At 38.8% G+C, this 23,658-nt stretch overlaps 1 protein-coding gene across 4 annotated transcripts in view; it reads right to left on the bottom strand.

The window, feature by feature from the left end:
* Positions 1–847: 847 nt before the first annotated feature.
* Positions 848–23,658, bottom strand: part of SPAST (spastin) — a 92,429-nt gene continuing 69,618 nt past the window's right edge. For all 4 annotated transcript variants that reach the window (XM_025354973.1, XM_025354975.1, XM_025354974.1 and 1 more), the window contains 8 exons: positions 18,934–19,009; positions 18,607–18,698; positions 18,383–18,462; positions 13,621–13,663; positions 12,160–12,239; positions 10,219–10,289; positions 8,009–8,049; positions 848–4,101 (listed from right to left, as the gene is read on the bottom strand). In XM_025354973.1, coding sequence (XP_025210758.1) covers positions 3,979–4,101; positions 8,009–8,049; positions 10,219–10,289; positions 12,160–12,239; positions 13,621–13,663; positions 18,383–18,462; positions 18,607–18,698; positions 18,934–19,009 — 606 coding nt within the window. In that variant the 3' untranslated portion in view covers positions 848–3,978. The remainder of the gene's footprint in view (positions 4,102–8,008; positions 8,050–10,218; positions 10,290–12,159; positions 12,240–13,620; positions 13,664–18,382; positions 18,463–18,606; positions 18,699–18,933; positions 19,010–23,658) is intronic.

Below are 23,658 nucleotides of genomic sequence, written 5' to 3'. Positions count from 1 at the left end.
ATTGCCCTATGGGTAAAAGCTGGTTAAGGTGAATCTCTTGTTACTTTTTTTGAGACAGGGTCTCTGTAACCTGGGCTGGAGTGCAGTGGTGTGATCTTGGCTCACTGCAACCTCCTCCCAGGCTCAAGCAATCTTCTAACCTCAGCCTCTTGAGTAACTGGGACTACAAGTGTGGGCCACCAAACCTGGCTAATTTTTAGTTTGTTTTTTATTTTATTTTATTTTTTGCAGAAACGGCGTCTCCCTATATTCCCCAGGCGGGTCTTGAATTCCTGGGCATAAGTGATTCTCTCATATTGGCCTCCCAAACAGGCATGAGCCACCGCACCCAGCCTGAATCTTCCAATATAGGACTTTGCAGTTTCTACCTTGTTTTGATTGCTCTGCAGAGCCGCCCAATCATTGTTTTTTGTTTTTTTGTTTTTTGTTTTTTTTTTGAGACAGAGTCTCGCTGTGTTGCCCAGTCTGGAATGCAGTGGCCGGATCTCAGTTCACTGCAAGCTCCACCTCCCGGGTTTACGCCATTCTCCTGCCTCAGCCTCCCGAGTAGCTGGGACTACAGGTGCCCGCCACCTCGCCCGGCTAGTTTTTTTGTATTTTTTTAGTAGAGACGGGGTTTCACTGTGTTAGCCAGGATCGTCTCGATCTCCTGACCTCGTGATCTGCCCGTCTCCGCCTCCCAAAGTGCTGGGATTACAGGCTTGAGTCACCGCGCCCGCCTGCTTTCTAAATTTTGTTAAGAGTTTATAATTGTTACTAACAGAATCCAATACACACAACTCCTTCATTATCAGACTGCAACCCCTAAAATATCAGAAAGTTTTAAAGTAAAAAAGTAAAGGCAAAATAAAGTTTATCATTTATTTCCAATACATTAGGATAAAAACCCACTTTATGCAACTGTACCCTTTAATTCATTTCTTCTGAAGAAAAGTACAAAAGACCAGACTAAAATTGAGACAAGCATTTAAAGGAAAATCCTTTGACTCAGAGTCCAAAACCGAACTGTAAATGGTTCATTTTTACCAAAAGAATTAGTTTTTGTACAAAATATAAAGAATTCTACACTATAAACAAAGACTGCTGTGTATGTACTTAAATTAGAATTCTAGTATCTGCTTTTCCTCTAATTCTTCTGGAGTACAAACATATTTGCAAGTCAGAAATCTAATATTCTCAATGGACAGACTGTCTTAGAATAAGCTTTTACCCTTAAGATACCTGGAAAGATAATACGCATTCTTCCCTTGGCTCAAAGTCCAATGTATCAGTAAGTTTTAATTTAGTTTACAAAACTCTGCCATATTAACATGAAGAGCACACCAATGCTTAATGTTTAAGCATTATCTTTTAGGAAGTAATATAACACAGAGCTCAACACCCAATCTAAAAGGTCACAATCTAAGTCATTATTAATTCAGAAAACTTCAACAACTTCTATCTTTATTGAAAAAAGACCACACCAATCCCTTATCTCCTACTATATCATTACTCTATTTTCATGGCCCTTCTATCAAAGAAACAGCTTAAAATAAAACTTGGTTAGAGTTAAGTCATAGAAAATAATTCTCTAGCACTAGCTGAAGTTCAGACTTGATCAGGAAAGCAATTTCTATACAGCAATGATTTTCTGACTCAATGTTTAAGACTTTTATCTCTTTTAACATTTGAAATCTTTGTTACCTAAAAGTCTTTCCCAATAGAATTATAATCATGATAATTTTAAAGGAGATAATATATTAAAAGTTGAGCTGGAACCACATAGTCCTTTAATATGATTTGCCAGTTATCCAAGTATCAATAACGTTAATCCCCTTTTAAATGAAAACAATGAAATTTTATGAGCTTAACTGAAATGTCTTAATTTAGAACTTCTCAATTCTTTTAATCACATATATTTCATTACTACCTTTCATTATCAATATTTTGTAATTGATGTTGTAATGTTTGAGACCTTAAGAGGATACTATGCATCACCTAAAATACACATAGCTCTGGCTTAAAACAAACTTTTTTTCCCCTATTTATCTCAGCTCTCATTTTTATTATTCAGGGAGTTCCAAAATCATGATTAGAAGAGACATGATTTACTTTATGGCTACGAACAGCATATGATCCTAAAAAATCATGCCTCTTCTGGCCGGGCATGGTGGCTCATGCCTGTAATCCCAGCACTTTGGGAGGCCAAGGTGGGCGGATCACCTGAGGCCAGGAGTGCAAGACCAGCCTGACCAACATGGAGAAACCCCGTCTCTACTAAAAATACAAAATTAGCTGGGGTGGTGGCACATGCCTGTAATTCCAGCTACTCGGGAGGCTGAGGCAGGAGAATTGCTTGAACCCGGGAGGCGGAGGTTGCAGTTAGTTGAGATTGCGCCATTACACTCCAGCCTGGGCAACAAGAGCAAAACTCCATCTCAAAAAAGAAAAACCAGATTCATGCATCTTCTATATTCAAACAAATCTTTAACAAGAGCAAGAGTAAATTTAAGAAGAATATATGTCTTCATTATAAAGTTCTTACCTAGTAGGGGCAAGTTTTTTATCTTAACGTATTATTTCAAAACCTAAGAAATCTTTCCTAAATGAAAAATTTTTGTTACTATTACAAATATTCTTTCCACCCATGACATTTTACATAGCATCATTTAAGCACCAGAGAAAAGTTCTGTAAACAAACTTTTAACCAGTAAACTAAGGGCAAATATCTATTTGCCTTTATTACAATATTTAAAAGGCCATGATATGAGTCTCTACTCCCTACAATGACATTTTTATAATGAAAATCCAGGCATATTTATACAAACAAGAAACAGAATTACTGTACATTTTGGGAGAACAAAAGGCAGATCAACAGACTAGAACTAGAACTTTTGAGTTAATAAAGCAAGCAGAAGGAACCTAGAAAAATGTATGCCATGTATAAAAATTCAGTTTTTTTAAAGTTTCATTGAAGGGATTTTTATTATTAAGAATAAAAGATGGTAGTTCCACTTGCTTATAATTATCCTGTAAACATTAAGAAAGTAATAAGCAATAAATTAGAAATGTCTTATAAGTTCCTAGTATTTCCCTTCTCTTGCACTGGAAACATTTTCACAGCAGTTAAAATTGGCTCTCTTAAATATCAGAATAATTCTTGCAGAAAATAAATTCCATTAGGAAGAAGTTAACAGTCTACAATAGATTTCTGACAAATACATTAGGAAAAAAAAATACTGCAGGTCACATGAGGACTGATCTACATGTTATATGACAGAGTAACTCAAACCTTCAAACCTTCTCTGTTCTACCAGATTTGCTTTGTTGCTATTATATTGCTATCTAAACTGTTTGGTAGCAAGGTAATAGAAAAATAAAAGGTAAAAAGAACACAACAATTGTTTAACATCTGTAGATTTATGAAGAAGAAACTCTCAAAATAAACTTTTTGCTATTACAGTTACTTAAGAAAAAGGTTTAATTTGGCACACTGAATTTATAAAAAGAAAAAAGAAAATAAAGAGTGTTTGGCATTCCAATCACCCGTAGTTAAGACAACAGTAGGAAAGAAAAGTAAGAGAAATTACTATTTTAAGAAAAAACATCAGAAGACAACCAACCACATGTTCTTGTGTCTTCTACCATTCACTGTCTCTGGAATACTTTCATCTGCAACACAATATACAAATTATTATTTACATGATGATTATATTGGTAAAGAAGACCAGAATCAGTTTTTGTTGTGCTCTTACAGTGTCCATTGGGATAACTGTGACCATCAAGGCAAGGCCTTAAACAACAAAAAATTCCATTTGCATTGTATATTTTGTTTAAGTTTGTTTTCTGGTTCATCTTCAAGTTTGGTGCACAAATATGTAAGACTCTAAAAAGTCCTGTAAACTTAGGCTGTTTCTGTAGCTGATGACTGTTCATTGAAGATCTTGTGTTTCCTCTTTTGTTAAGTAAAATGTTCTGCAGGTTTACAAAGGTATTTCCTTAAACGGTGGTATCTCCGAAGTCCTTGTTCCAACGAATGTACGCTTCTAAAGTTTGAGGGCTGACGCTGCGTTTTATTTTTTTCAAGGATTCAGTGAAATCAGATAATCGAATATTTCTCATCTAGATTTTTAAAAAGCACATGACAATACATATGATGAACAGGTATATAGTGGTAAACGAAATGATGGATTAAAGTAATGATGCTGCTGTTTATTAATGTTATAAAAAATAAAAGCATGTATTCTTAGAAAATCATGTCAGCCATTTAAATATATTTTCTATATACAAGAAACCTTAATAAATGCTATACTAATATATTTATTACTTGTGTTTAGTTTCATAGGATTAACATTTGAAAGCATAATATTTTTCCAATATAAAAACAAAACACTCATTATAGAAAAGTTCACAAAATACAGACAAAGATAAAAAAAGAATCACAATTTCACCACTCAGATGTGCAACCTCTGCCTCCCACGTTCAAGCAATTCTTCTGTCTCAGCCTCCCGAATAGCTGGGATTACAGGTGCATGCCACCATGCCCAGCTAATTTTTTTATTTACTAGTAGAGACAGGGTTTTGCCATGGTGGCCAGGTTGGTCCTGAACTCCTAACCTCAGGTGAGCTGCCCGCCTTGGCCTCCAAAAGTGCTGGGATTACAGATGTGAGCCACTGTGCCCAGCCTAAAGTATGCATTTTTATATGAATTTGGTCTTATTTTTTGATCTTTTAAATTGCCTTTGGAAATATAGATTAAAACAATGAGTTAATGAATATCTATATTTACACCTAAGTATTTTTAAAAGGCAAAATGGATAGGTTCACAGAGTCCAGGTAATAGAAAAATAAATAAAAATTTCGGCCAAGCATGGTGGCTCACACCTGTAATCCCAGAACTTTGGGAGGCCGAGGCGGGTGGATCACTTGAGGTCAGGAGTTCGAGACCAGCCTGGCCAACATGGTGAAACCCTGTCTCCATTAAACATACAAAAATTAGCCAGGCGGGTGCCTGTAATCCCAGCTGCTTGGCTGAGCAGGAGGATTGCTTGAGCCCAGAAGCTGGAAGGTGCAGTGAGCCATGATTGCACCACTGCACTCCAGCCTGGGCAACCAAGCAAGACACTGTCCCAAAAAATAAAATGAAAATAAAAATAAAAATAAATGAAATAAAATAAAATAAGTTAGAAAGCCAAAAGCTTTCAGCTGGGCGTGGTGGCTCATGCCTGTAATCCCCAGCACTTTGGGAGGCTGAGGTGGGCGGATCCCGAGGTCAGGAGATTGAGACCATCCTGGCCAACATGGTGAAACTCCATCTCTACTAAAAATACAAAAAAAAAAAAAAAAATTAGGTGGGCGTGGTGGCACACACCTGTAGTCCCAGCTACTCGGGAGGCTGAGGCAGGAGAGTCACTTGAACCCAGTAGGCGGAGGTTGCAGTGAGCCGAGATCCCACCACTGCCTTCCACTCCAGCCTGGCGACAGAGCAAGACTCCGTCTCACAAAAAAAAAAAAACCTAAAAGCTTTCTTTTTTTTTTGTGAGACGGAGTCTCGCTCTGTTCCCCTGGCTGGAGTACAGTGGCGCGATCTCGGCTCACTGCAAGCTCCGCCTTCCGGGTTCCTGCCATTCTCCTGCCTCAGCCTCCCAAGTAGCTGGGACTACAGGCGCCCGCCACTGCGCCCGGCTAATTTTTTTTGTATTTTTTTAGTAGAGACGGGGTTTCACCGTGGTCTGGAACTCCTGACCTTGTGATCCGCCCGCCTCGGCCTCCCAAAGTGCTGGGATTACAGGCGTGAGCCACCGCGCCCGGCCTAAAAGCTTTCTTAAAAAAAAAAAAAAAAAAATCCAGTATGATGCCTCATCTGACAGGTGACTAAAAGCCTGAAAAAAAAAAAAAAAAAAAAAAAAACCTCCAAAATGTACTCCCGAATACACTCATTATCTATGTTAAGTTCACTGTCCCCTCAACAGTTGCTAAAATCAGGGAAATAAAAAAATAAGTTACAAATATACAGCTGTCCCTTGGTATCTCTGGGAAATTGGTTCCCCCATAGACAGCAAAATCTGCAAACACTTAAAGTCCCTTATATAAAATGGTGCAGTATTTGCATACAACCTACGCAATCCTCCTGTACACTTTAAATCATCTCTAGATTACTTGTAACATTTAATACAATGTAAATGCAATATAAATAGCTTTTGTACTATATTGTTAAGGGAATAATAACAAGAATAAAAGTGTACATGTTCAACACAGATGCTTTTTTTCCCCCAAATATTTTTGATCTGCAGTTGGTTGAATCCATGAATGCAGAATCCATGGATAGAAAAGGCTGACTGTAATTAAAGCCTGATTTCAAAAGTCTGCTCACATAGTTATGACCATTCTGTATACCCAGTTTTATATTTTACATGCAACTTTTTTCAAATGAAATGCTTCAGTGTCTCATAAGGGGGTCTTCCATATTAAGAAACGATAATAAACTGGCCAGGCACGGTGGCTCACGTCTGTATCACCTGAGGTCAGGAGTTCAAGACCCACCTGGCCAACATGGTGAAACCCCATCTCTACTAAAAATACCAAAAAAAAAAAAAAAAAATTAGCCGAGCATGGTGGCCCATGCCTGTAATCCCAGCTACGCAGGAAGGAGGCTGAGGCAGGAAAATCACTTGAACCTGGGAGGTGGAGGCTGCAGTGAGCCAAGATCGTGCCACTGCACTCCAGCCTGGGCGACAGAGCAAGAGTCCTTCTCAAAAAAAAAGAAATTAATTAAAAAAAAAAAAAGATTGAAAAACAAAATAGAACGTTATTAAAGGATTAACCTATAGTTACAGGTTATTTTTATAGTGTATAAAACCCCACAAGCTTCATATAATTTGTTTTTTCCTTTTTTTTTTTTTTTTTTTTGAGACAGGGTCTCACTCTGTCACCCAGGCTAGAGTGCAATGGTGCAATCTTGGCTCACTGCAACCTCTGCCTCCCAAGTTCAAGTGATTCTCCTGCCTCAGCCTCCCAAGTAGCCAGGACCATAGGCACGTGCCACCATGCCCAGCTAATTTTTTTCTATTTTTGATAGAGACAGGGTTTTGCCACGTTGGCCAGGCTGGTCTTGAACTCCTGACCTCAAGTGATCTGCCCACCTCGGCCTCCCAAAGTGATGGGATTACAGGCATGAGCCACCACACCTGTCCCATAATTTTCTTCTGTTTGGTCTTTACATAATATGGTTTGATAGAAAATGACTTAATGACTATGTATATATGTTTTGTCCATTACCAAAAAAAATTTGACTGAGACTATTTCATAGGTTTCCATATTTTGAAATGAAGCAAAGTTCATTTTTTCTAGCTTCTAATCAACTAGAAAAATCCATTAAAAAAAATTAGTCCCAGGCACTCTGAGAGGCTGAGGCAGGAGGATTACTTGAGGCCAAGAGTCTGAGGCCACCCTGGGCAACAGGGAAAGACCCCATCTCTACAGGAAATTTAAAAATTAGTGGGGTGTTGTGGCACTTGCCTGTAGTCCCAGCTACCAACAAGTTTGAGACAAGAGGACTGCTTGAGATCAAGAGGTGAAGGCTACAGTCAGCCATGATTGCACCACCGCACTCCAGCCTGGGAACAGAGCAAGACCCTGTGTCTCAAAAAAAAAAAAAAAAAACAAAAACCAAAACCAGCCAGATGCAGTGGCTCAAGCCTGTAATCCTAGCACTTTGGGAGGCCGAGTTGGTTGGATCACTTGAGGTCAGGAGTTTGAGACCAGACTGGCCAACATGGTGAAATGCCCTCTCTACTAAAAACACAAAAATTAGATGGGCTTGGTGGTACATGCCTGTAGCTACTTGGGAGGCTGAGGCAGGAGAATCGCTTGAATCCAGGAGGTGGAGGTTGCAGTGAGCCGATACTGTGCCAGACAGTCTCAAAAAAAAAAAAAAAGAAAAAAAAAAAAATACACACCCACACACTCATATGTATATGTCCTACAATACAGAGGACCAAAACAAAGAAAATATTGTAAAATACTATACCTCACTGGCAGACATATTCTTCACCTGTTCTGGTTTTAGTTCTGTAAAATATAAAAGGCACTTAAAAATATATAGATTTTGCAGTTTAAATTGTTGAAGGGCAAAACCAAGTACAATGATCTAAATGTATCTATTCAGTACAAATCATTATATTAAAAGAAAGAGACACATGTTAACTTTGAGAGCACATACAATTTATAAATGCTTAGAGGAGAATATTCCTTCTTAGGAATAACTGGAAAGTGTTCAATTTCTTGCATATTGCCAAAAACAATAGTTTACAAATCTGAAAGGGAACTTAAAAGAATGCAACTTGTTCTTTACAAAATGCATTAGTCTTTTTTGTTTTTACTCTACACTTTATGTACTTTTCTTTTCTTTTTTTTTTTCTGAGACAGAGTCTTGCCTTGTTGCCCAGGCTGCAGTGCTCGGCTTAATGCAACCTTGCCTCCCAGATTCAAGAGATTCTCCTGCCTCAGCCTCCTGAGTAGCTGGGATTACAGGCACGCGCAACCACACCTGGCTAATTTTTGTACTTTCAGTAGAGATGCGGTTTCACCATATTGGCCAAGCCTGATCTCGAACTCCTGACCTCATGATCCACCCATCTTGGCCTCCCAAAGTGCTGGGATTACAGGTGTGAGCCACCGTGCCTGGACTATTTATTTACTGTTTAAGACAGCACCTCACTCTGCTACCCACCCAGGCTGGAGTGCAGCGGCATGACCATGATTTACTGCTGCCTGGACCTTCCAGGCTCAAGTGGTCCTCCTACTTCAGCCTTCCGAGTAGCTGGGATTACAGGCACATGCCAACAGGCCTGGTTAACTTACTATATTTTTTTGTAGAGACAGGATCTCCCTATGTTGCCCAGTCTAGTCTCAAACTATTAGGCCCATGCAATCCTCCCACCTTGGCCTCCCGAAGTGTTGGGATTATAGGCATGAGCCACTGCACTCGGCCATTTTCTGTACTTTAATGGATGCGAATCTTTTGTAAACCCAAATTTTGTCTACCTTAGAATAGCCAAAATGTTCTAAGAAAATACAACTGATTTATGCATTAGCTACTGTTTCTGAATCCACTATTTGAACAAGATTTAAGCTCCGGCAGCAAGAAAATTTGTTTATCCAGAGTTTCAAAATACTCTCAAGGCTACATTTTTTATTTTGCAAAGTAGCAGTTCTTAATCAGTACCCTATTTCACTACGGGAGGTGTTACTGGTAATTTTTAACCAGTAAAACAAAAAGGTTTTGTATAATGTAGGCTTTTAATGCAAATTACAGTGGCCACTATGATAACATCTTTCTCATACAACTACATTCAATTGTACTTTCTTGAATGAGAGAAAAGGGATGGAGCTATTATGATTATTTTATCATCACAGCTAATAATCTGAGAGCATCAACCATTCACTACCCATGCTGGCTGTGGAAATGTAGCTGAAAATATCTATGTGAGTTTATCCTAACCTAACCTAAAAAGAATCAGTCGTGGTATTTCAGCATCAACCAAGTAAGTTGAATAAAAACATAGCAATAAATATTTTGCTGTAATTCCTCAAAAGACATAAACTTCTCTTATATAATTTCTTTTAGACACATTAATTTCAAATGATGTCACAATATTGAAAAGAGCCAGAAAACAGGTAACAACATTTTCCTTACATTATTCTTTTTTGTTTAAAGTTTTCTTTTTGAGTTTTCTGCTGCTTACTTACTATCAAGAAGTGAAACCTCTTGCCTAGAACAGGGGTCATAGTCCACTAGCTCACAACTGTTTTTGAATGATCTGTGAGCTAAGAATGGTTTTAATTTTAAGGCAGGGCATGGTGGCTCACGCCTGTAATCCCAGCACTTTGGGAGGCCAAGGCAGGCTGCTCACTTGAGCCCAGGAGTTCAAGACCAGCTTGGGCAAGTGAAACCCTGTCTCTACAAAGAAAAAAAAATAAAATAATGATCCAGGCATGATGGTGCATGCCTGCAGTCCCAGCTACTGGGAAGGCTGGGTGGGAGAATCACCTGAGCCTGGGGGGTTCAAGGCTGCAGTGAACCACGACTGTGTCACTGCACTACCGCCTGGGCAACAGAGTGAGACCCTTTCTCCAAAAGAAAAAAAAAAAAACTCTTGGCAGAGTTTTTTGGACTTCTTAAACTTCTAAGGTGGTGTAATAAATAGTTCTAAATGTTTCAAGCTCTTGTATACCTACCTCGGATAGGACCCAGTGCTGCATCTTTTGCCAAAGCTGTTAGGTCACTTCCTGAGTATCCATCAGTCATTCTGAGGAAGAGAAGGAAGAAACAGCAAATTATTTCCCTTTTTTTTTTTTGAGACGGAGTTTTGCTCTTGTTGCCCAGGCTGGAGTGCAATGGCATGATCTTGGCTCACCGCAACCTCTACCTCCTGGGTTCAAGTGATTCTCCTGCCTCAACCTCCCAGGTAGCTGGGATTATAGGCATGCGCCACCACACCTGGCTAATTTTTTTTTTTGTATTTAGTATAGATGGCGTTTCACCATGTTGGTCAGGCTGGTCTCGAACTCCTGACCTCAGGTGATCCACCCGCCACAGCCTCCCCAAGTACTGGGATTACAGGCGTGAGCCACCTCACCTGGCCAAACAGCAAATTATGTTCATCTCTGCAGATTTAAATCTCCATATAATAAGAGGGTAAAAACTAGTTTCCCTTTGTCAGCAAACCCATAGTTAGGAGGTTTGATTTTAAGGGAAGAGAAAGGCCCATTTGCTGAAAATAAACAAAATAGTATACTGCTGTTTCCCTGTAATGCCTCAAATTTTAATCATTAGAACCATTCCTTTAGATTAAGGCATACTATCTCCAGAGGCTTCATTAAATTGTAAACATGTCACCTGGAAAGGTAACATCTATAAACTACTGGTGGCCAACTGACACATAAACACAATTACTTCTCTAATTAGTGTTTATCTTGGCAAAGAATACTCTGTTGATGGGGTAAGGGACAATCAATGTACATTTCTTTAAATATGGGGATAGACAGAAAGGTCTGGAGTAGAAGGTATTTCCAAGTAATTTGTTCTTTGGTTATAGGTATCTGGGAACTCAGAGTTCTTGTTGGCCGGGCGCGGTGGCTCAAGCCTGTAATCCCAGCACTTTGGGAGGCCGAGACGGGCGGATCACAAGGTCAGGAGATCGAGACCATCCTGGCTAACACGGTGAAACCCCGTCTCTACTAAAAAAAAAACACAAAAAACTAGCCGGGCGAGGTGGCGGGCACCTGTAGTCCCAGCTACTCAGGAGGCTGAGGCAGGAGAATGGCGTAAACCCAGGAGGCGGAGCTTGCAGTGAGCTGAGATCCGGCCACTGCACTCCAGCCTGGGCCACAGAGCGAGACTCCGTCTCAAAAAAAACAAAAAACAGAGTTCTTGTTAAAATCATTCCATACTCACATACTCGTTGAATACTTTAAATTACTTTATGACATTTTTCAGGGAATAAAATTCATGAGCGCATCTCCTATACTCAGTTTCTACTTCACACTGTTCATAAAGTTTAAGATTATTCAAATAGCTGAAATTAAAATTATTAAAATTATCAAATAATTAAAATTATTGAAATAGCTGAAAACTATTCAGCATAATGCAAAGAACAAGTTTATATAAAAAATCCGTGTTAGTGTGAGCAATATGAAATGTTAAAAGTTTTTTTTTTTGAACAGGGTCTCACTCTGTCACTCAACCTCCACCGCCTGAGCTGAAGCGATCCTCCCACCTCAACCTCCCAAGTAGCTGGGACTACAGGTGTGTACCACCATTCCTGACTCATTTTATTTTTTATAGAGATGGGGTTTCACCATGTTGCCCAGGGTGTAAATGTTTAAATTACTTTAATACCACTTACAGGTTTAAATAAATTTATAAAAAGAATATACTATCATCATTAGATATTTAGGTCATATCTTGCAGAGGACACAGTAAGTGAAATTTAGATTCCACATATATATAAGAATAAGACGTAAGAAAAAGGCAAAGGAGGTAGAGGATGAGACAAAAAGTCTTCTGTAAATGAATTACTCATTTCATACTTAAGATTACTTTAAATAACTAAAAAAATAATTATTTACAAAAAAATAAATAAAAGCTGTGAGATAAACCAAATCCAAATTACTCACCTAGCAAGTTGTGCTAGTTCTTTTTGGGTCAATGGACTTCCTTGTTTACATAACAGATTTTTAAGCAAAAGTAGTCTTGTCTGCAAAATATTAAAAAATGATCATTCAGTCTAATTTAATATCAGAATTAATGATTCTTTTTTTATTTTGAGACAGGGTCTTGTTCTGTTACCCAGGCTGCAGTGCAGGGCACAATCATAGCTCACTATAGCCTCAACATCCTGGGTTTGAGCAATCCTCCCATCTCAGCCTCCCGAGTAAGTGGGATCAAAGGCACGTGCCACCATGCCCGGTTAATTTCTAAAAAAGTATTTGTAGAGACAGGGTCTCCCTATGCCACCCAGGCTGGTCTTGAATTCCTGGCTCAAGCGATCCTCTCACCTCAACCTCCCAAAATGCTGGCATTATGGGCGTGAGCCACCACACCTGGATAAAAACATAGCAATAAATATTCTGCTGCAAAAAAAAAAACAGTTTTACAGAGGTATGAATTCATCTACTATGAATTTCACCCATTTTAAGTGTATAATTCAATTACTTTTAATACATTTATATAATTGTTTAATCATCACCACAATCCAGTTTTAGAACACTTTTTAGTTCACTCATACCTGTTTGCAGTTAATCCTCATTCCCAACTCTCACCCTGACAACCCACTGATATGCTTTATGTTTCTAGAAATTTGCACTTTCTGGCCGGGCGCGGTGACTCACGCCTGTAATCCCAGCACTTTGGGAGGCTGAGGCAGGCGGATCACAAGGTCAGGAGATCAAGACCATCCTGGCTAACACAGTGAAACCCATCTCTACTAAAAATACAAAAAATTAGCCAGGCACATGCCTGTAGTCCCAGCTACTCAGGAGGCTGAGGCAGGAGAATCACTTGAACCCAGGAGGTGAAGGCTGCAGTGAGCCAAGATCACGCCACTGCACTCCAGCCTAAACAACAGAGCAAGACTCTGTCTCAAAAAAAATAAATAAATAAAAATAAATAAATAAATTTACCTTTTCTGCATATAAACAGAATCATATGATATGCGACATATATCATCTTGCTTCTTTCATTTACAATGTTTTGGAGTTTCATTCATAAAACTTAATATATGAAGTGAGTATGCAGCATGTATAATGGATAACAGTATCCATTAAATGAATATACCACATTTGTTTATTCACCAAAATGAACATTTTAGATCATTTGTAGTGCTGGCTATTATTGATACTGCTGCTATAAAAATTCTTGTACAAGTCTTTGTGTGGACATACATTTTTGTTTCTCTTGGGTAAATTCTTAGGAGTGAAATTGCTGGGTCCGACAGTAAGCTTATGTATATCTTTTTAAGAAACCACTAAACTGTTTTCCAAACTAGCTGTACCATGGATTGGAAGACTTAATATTGTCAAGATGGCAGTTCTTGTTTCTGCTTTAAAACAAAAAAAAATTCAAACACAGATACATACCTCCTCATTTGGTAAAGACACATATACCCGTTTGATGAAACGCCTAAAAAAAAAAATCCAGCACTTTTAGAAATATAATTTTGAATTTAAAGCTGAAGCAGCAAATGACAGGAAAAAGCTTTTAAAATATAATATTCAAGGCATTGGAATGCATTTTGGTAGTTATCAATGTAAAAATATTTTTGTTACTCTTTTAAAACTCTAGTTAATGTTTAAAAATCCTTAATTTGGTATTGTTAGAATTAATCATTTATGTATGTATATGTTTTTAATAGCAGTAATGCTTTAAAACAAACAAAATATCTGATATAAGTAGATCTCCTATCTTCTTGAATCTGAAAAAAACTAAAATCAGCAAGGATAATAGAAACAGAAACGTACACTTCATCAACAAACTAGGTAATATTTACGGAACTAAAATACATAAAGGTGAACTGCCTAGGGCAGTGAAAATTACACTGACAAAGGAAGACACACAAAGGATCTGCTGCTGAAGATCATGGACATGACTGTCAGAATACAGTTTTCCTCCCCAAAAGAGATAGCACACCCTAAAGGGTTATAATAAAGCCAATCCCTCCACATTTAAACAAGCATATAGGCCTGGCTCTGCAGACCATGCAAACCCTAACTGATAGCATAGGAATGGCAAGGAAGGTGAGACTGAACAAAGAAACTCTAAGACGAATTATCTTTATAAGAAGGCATCTAACAGTCTGGTGGGAAGGCAATGTCTTGCAGTGACCAATATTTTTTAGTAGAAGAATAAATCAACCCTATCTCTTATTTACACACACATATACTTCATTATTAGGTAGGGCTTCACTGTAAGTGAGGGAGGCTGCATGTTAGTTTAGAGTATACATGGACTACTCAAGATACCTATCCCTTCCCCTACAATATCCTTCCAAAACTAGGTTTTCCAAGAAAACTCTTTTATTCAAAGAAAAAAAATAAGCAAAAAGAAAAAACCAGGACAGAGCTCATTAAACAAACAAACAAAAAAAAAACCTGCCCCCAAAAAGAGCAAACAAAACACAACAAACATAAACTAGATAAAATGAAGAACATGCATGAGAAGATTTTGCCATAGAGCAAATTAAAATTATGACCAAATATCTTTCCATGAAATAAAATAATTTAAAAAAATTTTTTATTTTTTTATCCTTAAGTTTTTTTTATAGATATGGAGTTTTGCCATGTTGGTGAGGCTGGTCTGGAATTCCTGGCCTCAAGTGATCTGGCCTCCCGAAGTGCTGGGAGCTGGGATTCCAGGTGTGACCCACCATGATGCCCAACCAAAGAACCGTTTTCTTTTTTCTTTTTTTTTTTTTTTTTGAGACAGAGCCTTGCTCTGTCCCCCAGGCTGGAGTAAAGTGCCGCAGTCTTGGCTCACTGCAACCTCTGCCTCCCGGGTTCAAGCGATTCTTAGCCTCCTGAGTAGCTGGGATTACAGGTGTGTGTAACCACACCCAGCTAATGTTTTATATTTTTAGCAGAGACAGTGTTGTGCTATGTTGGCCAGGCTGGTCTCGAACTCCTGGCCTCAAGTGATCCGCCCTCCCCAAAAAATTGTTTTCTATGAAACAAGAGCCCAGTGAAATGTAAGAGCTTACGGAAATAACGTATAGATGCTCAAAGAAATAAAACAGAAGATGAAAAGTAGAATAACAGAGGTCAGGAAAGTAATGAATAAAAAACCACCAAGGAAAGAAGAGTTAGAAAAGATACAGCACAAAGGAGATTAGATACTAACCCAGTAAGAAATAAGGGCAACAGGCTTGGGAAAACAGAACAAAACAAAAAGACCTAAGAGTTTAAAAGGATTAACAAGAAAATTGCAAAAAGACCTAAGAGTTTAAAAGGATTAAGAAGAAAATTACAGATAGGGAAAACAAAAGGATGCAACATAACACATAATTTATGTGCAAAAGAAAACAGAAAAATGAACTAGGGAAAAAAATTAAGATACCATTTAAAATAAATTTCCCATTTTAACGATATTTATTCTTCCAATCCATGAGCATGGAGTGTTTTTCCATTTATTTGTGTCATCTCTGATTTATTTTAGCAGTGCTTTACAGTTCTCCTTGTACACGTTCTTTCACCTCCGTCATCAGCTGTATTCCTAGGTATTTCATTTTCTTTTATTATTATTATTATTATTTTTTTAATTTTGGAGATGGATTCTTGCTCTGTCGCACCCAGGCTGCAGTGCAGTAGCATGATCTCGGCTCACTGCAACCTGTGCCTCCTGGTTTCAAGCGATTCTCCTTCCTCAGCCTCCTGAGTAGCTGGGATTACAGGCACCCCACCACCATGCCTGGCTAATTTTTTGTATTTTTAGTAGAGACAGGGTTTCACCATGTTGGTCAGGCTGGTCTTGAACTCCCGACCTCAGGAGATCCACCTGCCTCAGCCTCCCAAAGTACTGGGATTACAGGCGTGAGCCACCGTGCCCGGCCGGTATTTCATTTTCTTTGTGGCTATTGTAAATGGGATTGTGTTCTTCATTTGATTCTTAGCCTGGACATTATTACCATATAGAAACGGTACTAACTTTTTGTACACCAATTTTGTATCCTGAACCTTGGGGTAAAATCATTTATCAGTTCTAGTAGCCTTTTGATGGAATTTTTAGGGTTTTCAAAGTATAGAATCATATTGCCAGTGAAGAGAGAATGATGACTTCTTTTCCTATTTGGATGCCTTTTGTTTCCTTCTCTTGCCTGATTTCTCTGATCGTAAAACGACCATACTGCCCAAAGCAATTTACAGATTCAATGCTATTTCTATCAAACTATCAATGTTATTTTTCACAAAATTAGAAAAAAATTATTCTAAAATTCATATAGAAACACAAGTCCAAATAGACAAAGAAATCCTAAGCAAAAAGAACAAAGCTGTAAGTATCACATTACCTGACTTTAAACTAAACTATACAGCAGCCCAAACAGCGTAATTCTGGTATAAGACCCACGGGCCAAAGGAACAGGATAGAAAACTGAGAAATAAAGCCACACACCTGTAACCATCTGATCTTTGATAAAGCTGACAAAAACAAGCAATGGGGAAAGGACTCCCTACTCAATAAATGGCGTGGGGATTACTGGCTAGCCATATGTAGAAAAATGAAACTGGACCCTTACTTTTCACCATATACAAAAATTAACTCAAGGTGGATTGAAGATTTAAATGTAAGATCTCAAAGTATAAAAATGCTAGAATAAAACTGGCTAAGTCCCCAAATGCAATTGCAACAAAAATAAAAATTGACAAGTGGGGCCTAATTAAACTAAAGAGCTTCTGCACAGCAAAAAGAACCATCAACAGAGTAAACAGACAACCTACAGAATTGCATCCAACAATAGTCTGATATCCAGAATCTATAAGGAATTCAAACAACTGAACAAGCTAAAAACAGACAACCCTGTTAAAAAATGGGTACAAAGGAAATGAACAGACACTTCTCAAAAGACATATGAGGGGACAACAAACATGAAAAAATGCTCATCATCACTAACCATCAGAAAAATGCAAATCAAAACCACAATGAGATATCTCACACCAGTCAGAATAGCTATTAATAAAACGGCAAAAAACATCCCATATTGTCTAGAGATTGCGGGAAAAAGTAAAAAAATAACAGATGTTGGTAAGACTGTGGAGCATATGTATTGTTGGTGGGAATGTACAGTTCAGTCATTGTAGAAAGTAGTTTGAAGATTTCTCAAAAAACATAAAACAGATCTACCTTTGACCCTGCAATCCCATTACTGGGTATGTACTCAAAGGAAAATAGATCATTATACCAGAAAGACATGCATTTCATGTTTATTGCTGCACTATTCATGACAGCAGACATAGAATCAATCTAAGTGTCCATCAATGGTGGACTGGATAAAGAAAATGTGGTACATACACACCATGGAATACTATGCAGCCATAAAAAAGAATGAAATAATGTCCTTTGCAGCAACATGGATGGAGCTGGAGGCCTTAATACTAAGCCAATTAACGCAGGAACAGTAAACCAAATAGCTCATGTTCTCGTAAGTGGGAGCCAAAAATTGAGTACACATGGACATAAACATGGGAACAAATACACACTGTGGACTACTACATGGGGGAAGAAAGGAGTGAGGTGTGAGTTGAAAAACTACCTACTGTACACTATGCTCACTACCTGGGTGCAATATAATCACGTAATCCATCCAGTAAAGAGAGAAAAAAATCAAGTTAATTTACAAATTTGAAAAAATCAATTTGGATTCAGACTTTTATACTACTACAGCCAATCCTAGAAACAATGGGGCAATATTGTAAATTCCTTGGGAAAGGATGCCCAAGAATTTTATGCTGAGCCAAACCGTCCTTCCAGTACGAAGGGAATAAACTGGCTCAAACACACAAGAACAGAAAACACATTTTCCATGAACCCTGCTTTGATCATCTTCTCATGAAGCCCAATAAAAGAGGGTAAGAATCAATTCTGAAGTGTAAAGATAATTTAATGCAACCCAGAAGAACTGATCAATTTACCTAAAACCATAACTAAACCTTTACTAGACTAATTCTCCTGATATCAAGCAGTTGACCTCAAAATCCTTATGTAGTTGGTAACAAGAGGCTAGAGGATAGTATTGGAGGAAAATAGTGAATTTAGTCTTAAAACTGAGAGTAAGGAAATAATATGTAAGATGAACACATGAGTATATACTGTCTGTAATAAATGCATGTATTTCCATATAAATCTCCCTACCTGAGAACAGCCTCGTCAAGCTCTTGTGGCCTATTAGTTGCACCCATTACAAGTACTCTGTCATCTCCAGCAGACTGTACCTACAAGCAAAAAATCTTTTTTCAATTCATTTAGAAAAGTAATAACAAATATAAAGATATTTGTAATTTTAACATTGGCCATTCAATAGGAAAATATATATACGAAAATGCTGCCACATTAAAAATATCATAATCAACACTTACACCATCAAATTCTATTAGAAATTCAGTTTTTAGGCGTCTACTAGCATCGTGCTCCCCTTCTCTTCTTTCACACAAAAGGCTATCAACTTCATCTAGAGGAAATACAAGTATGAGACTTTAATTAAAGACCAAGCTATGTGAATCATCTGAGATTAATCTAGTTTACTACTTAATAATATAGTGGGTCCTATTAAATTCATTAGACAGTCTTTAAGCTTGCCCTTCTTTAAAACTTCTTCCTTCTGAATAATGTTTCCAATCATATCTTTCCTATTTGGAAAGGGAAATTTCACAAATAGTCAACTTAGTTGGAAAATATGTTCTTACCTATAAAAATTATAGAAGGCTGAAGTTCTCGAGCCACAGCAAAAAGAGCCCTCACCAATTTCTCTCCTTCTCCCACCTAAAACAAGGCATTATATTGTTATACACATAAAATGCAACATTATTCCAGTTTTTTAAATTTTATGTTGAAAATCTAGCACACAGGAATTTAATTTCCCTTCCTTAAAACAACCAAAGATTTGGTTTGAGAAAGGGGACAGTATTACTGAACCATTCCTTACAATTTTAGACAATAGACTGTGATTTCATACAGCCTGGTAAGTGCTTTAAAAATTCATCTGTTTTGCTTCACCCTGCATTCCTAAGACTTGAGAATGAAATAGCTATTCGATCAAGGACATAACTAGTGAGAAAAGGGGAAGACGAGGGAAGAGAAAAAAGACACTGTACATATTCTTTAATCCCTAGATTACAGGGTATATTTACAGAAGCAAGTAAGTTGGAATGTGCTCTCCTAAACAAAACTTTCTCTATTAAGAACATCGTGAAAAGTCATTCACACATAAATATCAACATTTCTTTCTTTTTTTTTTTTTTTTGAGACAGAGTTTTGCTCTATAGCCCAGTAAGGAGTGCAGTGGTGCAATCTTGGTTCACTGTAACTTTTGCCTCCTGGGTTCAAGTGATTCTCATCCCTCAGCATCTCAGGTAGCTGGGATTACAGGTGCCCACCACCATGTCTCGCCAATTTTTGTATTTTTAGTAGAGATGGGGTTTTACCATATTGGCCAGGCTGATCTCAAATGCCTGACCTCAAGTGATCCACCTAAACTTGGCCTCCCAAAGTGCTGGAATTACAGGCATGAGCCACGGCGCCCAGCCAGTAAATATCGAAATATTTCCAGATAGTCCAGAAGGTCAGTGAACACCCCTTGAGACACTCCCAGGTGCTGACACCATACAAAGGCCATTTTATGCACCAAAGTAATGAAAGAGTCATGAGGTCTGTGATAATCTACAGTAAAAATTTTTCTGTCCTCTAGGTGGCATTTATTATTTTTATTGAAGATTTAACTAAAAACAAAAGAAATGTCACCAGATTTAGAATAATCAAAACAAATATTCTAGGCTGGGCGTGGTGGCTCACACCTGTAATCTCAGCACTTTGGGAGGCCAATGCAGGCAGATCACAAGGTCAGGAGATGGAGACCATCCTGGCTAACACAATGAAACCCTGTCTCTACTAAAAATACAAAAAATCAGCCAGGCGAGGTGGCGGGCATCTGTAGTCCCAGCTACTTGGGAGGCTGAGGCAGGAGAATGGCGTGAACCTGGGAGGCGGAGTTTGCAGCGAGCCGAGATCGCACCACTGCACTACAGCCTGGGCAGCAGAGCAAGACTGTCTCACATAAAAAAAATAAAAATAAAAATTCTCAGAGCTGAAAGAAATCTCAAAAGATCATCTCTTATGACATTAACATTTTACAGATGAAACAGGCCTAAAGTGATACTTTCTTAAGGCCAATTCAGGATATAAAAGTTATGCTAGAGGCCGGGCATGGTGGCTCATGCCTGTAATCCCAGCACTTTGGGAGGCCAAGGTGGGTGGATCACCTGAGGTCAGCAGTTCGGGACCAGCCTGGCCAACATGGTGAAACCCTGCGTCTACTAAAAATACAAAAATTAGCTGGGCGTGGTGGTGCATGCCTGTAATCCCAGCTACTCGGGAGGCTGAAGTGGAAGAATTGCTTGAACCCAAGACGCAGCGGTTGTAGTGAGCCGAGATCGCACCACTGCACTTCAGCCTGCGGCGTAAAAGTGAGACCTTGTCTCAAAAAAAGAAAAAGCTAGCCTAGAATCCCTATCTCCTAACTTCCACGTCAATACTTTCCATTACACCATATGCATAATGTGGGTAAACATGCTTTAATAACAACTTGAAGACCAGGCACAGTGACTCATGCCTGTAATCTACTAGCACTTTGGGAGGCTGAAATGGGAGGATCATTTGAGCCCACAAGTTTGAGACCAGCCCTGGCAACACAGTGACACCTTGTCGCCCAAAAAAAATTTTTTTTTTTTTTTTTTTTGAGATGGAGTCTCGGCTCACTGCAATCTCTGCCTCCCAGGTTCAAGCAACTCTCCTGCCTCAGCCTCCTGAGTAACTGGGACTACAGGCGCCTGCCACCACACCCCGCTAATTTTTTGTACTTTTAGTAGAGACAGGGTTTAACCATGTTAGCCAGGATGGTCTCGAACTCCTGACCTTGTGATTCGCCCGCCTCGGCCTCCCAAAGTGCTGGGATTACAGGCGTGAGCCACCGCATCTGGGCCTCCAAAATTTTTTAAAATTAGCTGGGCATGGTGGCACATGCCTGTAGTCCCAGCTACTTGGGATGCTAAGGTGGGAGGATCACTTGAGCCCAGGAGGTTGAGGCTGCAGCGAGCCATGGTCATGCCACTGTACTCCAGCCTGGGCAACAGAACAAGACCCTGTCTCAAAAAATAAGTAAGTAAATAAATACATAAATAGAATAATGGCTTGTAAAATTTCACATAGGAAGTAAAATGTGATCAGGAAAATAGGTGCCATTTTATAGTTACTTTTAACTACTTTAGAAAATTGAGAACTTTTTTTTTTTTTTTTTTTTTTTTGAGACGGAGTCTCGCTCTGTCGCCCAGGCTGGAGTGCAGTGGCCAGATCTCAGCTCACTGCAAGCTCCGCCTCCCGGGTTTACGCCATTCTCCTGCCTCAGCCTCCTGAGTAGCTGGGACTACAGGCACCCGCCACCTCGCCCGGCTAGATTTTTGTATTTTTTAGTAGAGACGGGGTTTCACCGTGTTAGCCAGGATGGTCTTGATCTCCTGACCTCGTGATCCGCCCGTCTCGGCCTCCCAAAGTGCTGGGATTACAGGCTTGAGCCACCGTGCCCGGATGAGAATATTTTAAGTACTATGGTTTATTAAAATATTTAAAGAAACTTACAAAAGATTTTACTTAGCAGAGATAATACAAGATAAATATTACTGCCCACATGGAGACCATCTTCTAGTGGAGGTGACAGTTAATATTATTAACTTCTCTGATTTTTTTTTCCTAGTTTTTAAATCTAGCAGCATACTGATGCACTGAAGACCAAACTTTACATTTTGAAGACCGTGTGGAAAAACACTGTAAACTGGCTAGAACTATGTGAATGTTTTTTTTTTTTAATAATAGACAAGCAGATTAATTAACAGTTTGAACATATAAGAAAAACGTAAAAACTAAATCTATTTGTGTAAAAAAGCACAACTACAACTACATGCAACAATCCGGATAAATCTCATAAATATAATTCTGATGAAAGAAGCCAAATACACATACACACAAAATCCTACATCATTAGATTTATATAAAGCTCAAAGGCATGTTAGCTTTGTCTATGATGTTAGCATAGTGGTTTTGAGAGGAGTGGATAAAGATGGTGGAGTGCCTGGAGGGATTTCAGGGCCACAGGTAACAAACAATTTATTTCTTGGTGGCGATTTTGAAAGTATATTTGCTTTGTGGTAATCCACTGAGCTGTATACTTATGCTATAAATACTTTTCTACACATAAGTTATTCAATAAACAAGGTTAAACAACAATACATGTTAAGATACATATGTAACTGATTTTTTGTGGAAAATAATCTAGATATTTTAATAACACAAATGTTGTCCATGACTATGATGCAGTTCCTCCCAAAAGCTTTCTCAGGATATATCATGAGACGGAACATCTATATAACATTAGACAATGCTTTTTTTTTTTTTTTTTGAGACGGCGTTTCACTCTTGTTTCCCAGGCTGGAATCGAATGGTGCAATCTCGGCTCACTGCAACCTCCGCCTCCTGGGTTCAAGCGATTCTCCTGCCTCAGCCTCCCGAGTAGCTGGGATTACAGGCATGTGCCACAATGCCTGGCTCATCTTTTGTATTTTTAGTAGAGAGAGGGTTTCTCCATGTTGATAAGGCTGGTCTCAAACTCCTGACCTCAGGTGACCCGCCCACCTCAGCCTCCCAAAGTGCTGGGATTACAGGTATGAGCCACTGCGCCCGGCACAATGCTTCCTTTTTAAGTCTTCAAAATCAGGTCACATCTGACGTAAAATATTCAGTTCTTATCTAGGCATACTGACAAACTGGCATGAGACCACAGAAAGACAACTAAAATAATGACTATTCTGGGGGCTGCGGGGAAGCGGATATAACATTAAGTTCCTATATATTTGAAAGGCTGTCTCATAAAAAAAAAAAACAAAAACTAGAGTTTTGTTAAATCAAGTACGTAGGCCGGGCGCGGTGGCTCAAGCCTGTAATCCCAGCACTTTGGGAGGCCGAGACGGGCGGATCACGAGGTCAGGAGATCGAGACCATCCTGGCTAACACAGTGAAACCCCGTCTCTACTAAAAATACAAAAACTTAGCCGGGCGAGGTGGCAGGCGCCTGTAGTCCCAGCTACTCGGGAGGCTGAGGCAGGAGAATGGCGTGAACCCGGGAGGCGGAGCTTGCAGTGAGCTGAGATCCGGCCACTGCACTCCAGCCTGGGTGACAGAGCGAGACTCCGTCTCAAAAAAATAAAAAATAAATAAAAAAAAAAAATCAAGTATGTAAAAATTAGAAAAAGCAGATTTCAGTTAGACACAAGGAAAAAATTGTATTAGCTAGAACTGCCAAAATGATAGACTAGACATTTCAATTTTTTCTTTACTTTTTTTTTTTTTTTTTTTTTTTTTTTTTG

Source organism: Theropithecus gelada, chromosome 13 (assembly GCF_003255815.1).
Source record: "Theropithecus gelada isolate Dixy chromosome 13, Tgel_1.0, whole genome shotgun sequence".
In the NCBI taxonomy this organism is placed as follows: Eukaryota; Metazoa; Chordata; class Mammalia; order Primates; family Cercopithecidae; genus Theropithecus; species Theropithecus gelada.
Note: the sequence above shows the minus strand (reverse complement) of the source record. Positions and strands in the feature narration are given on the sequence as shown.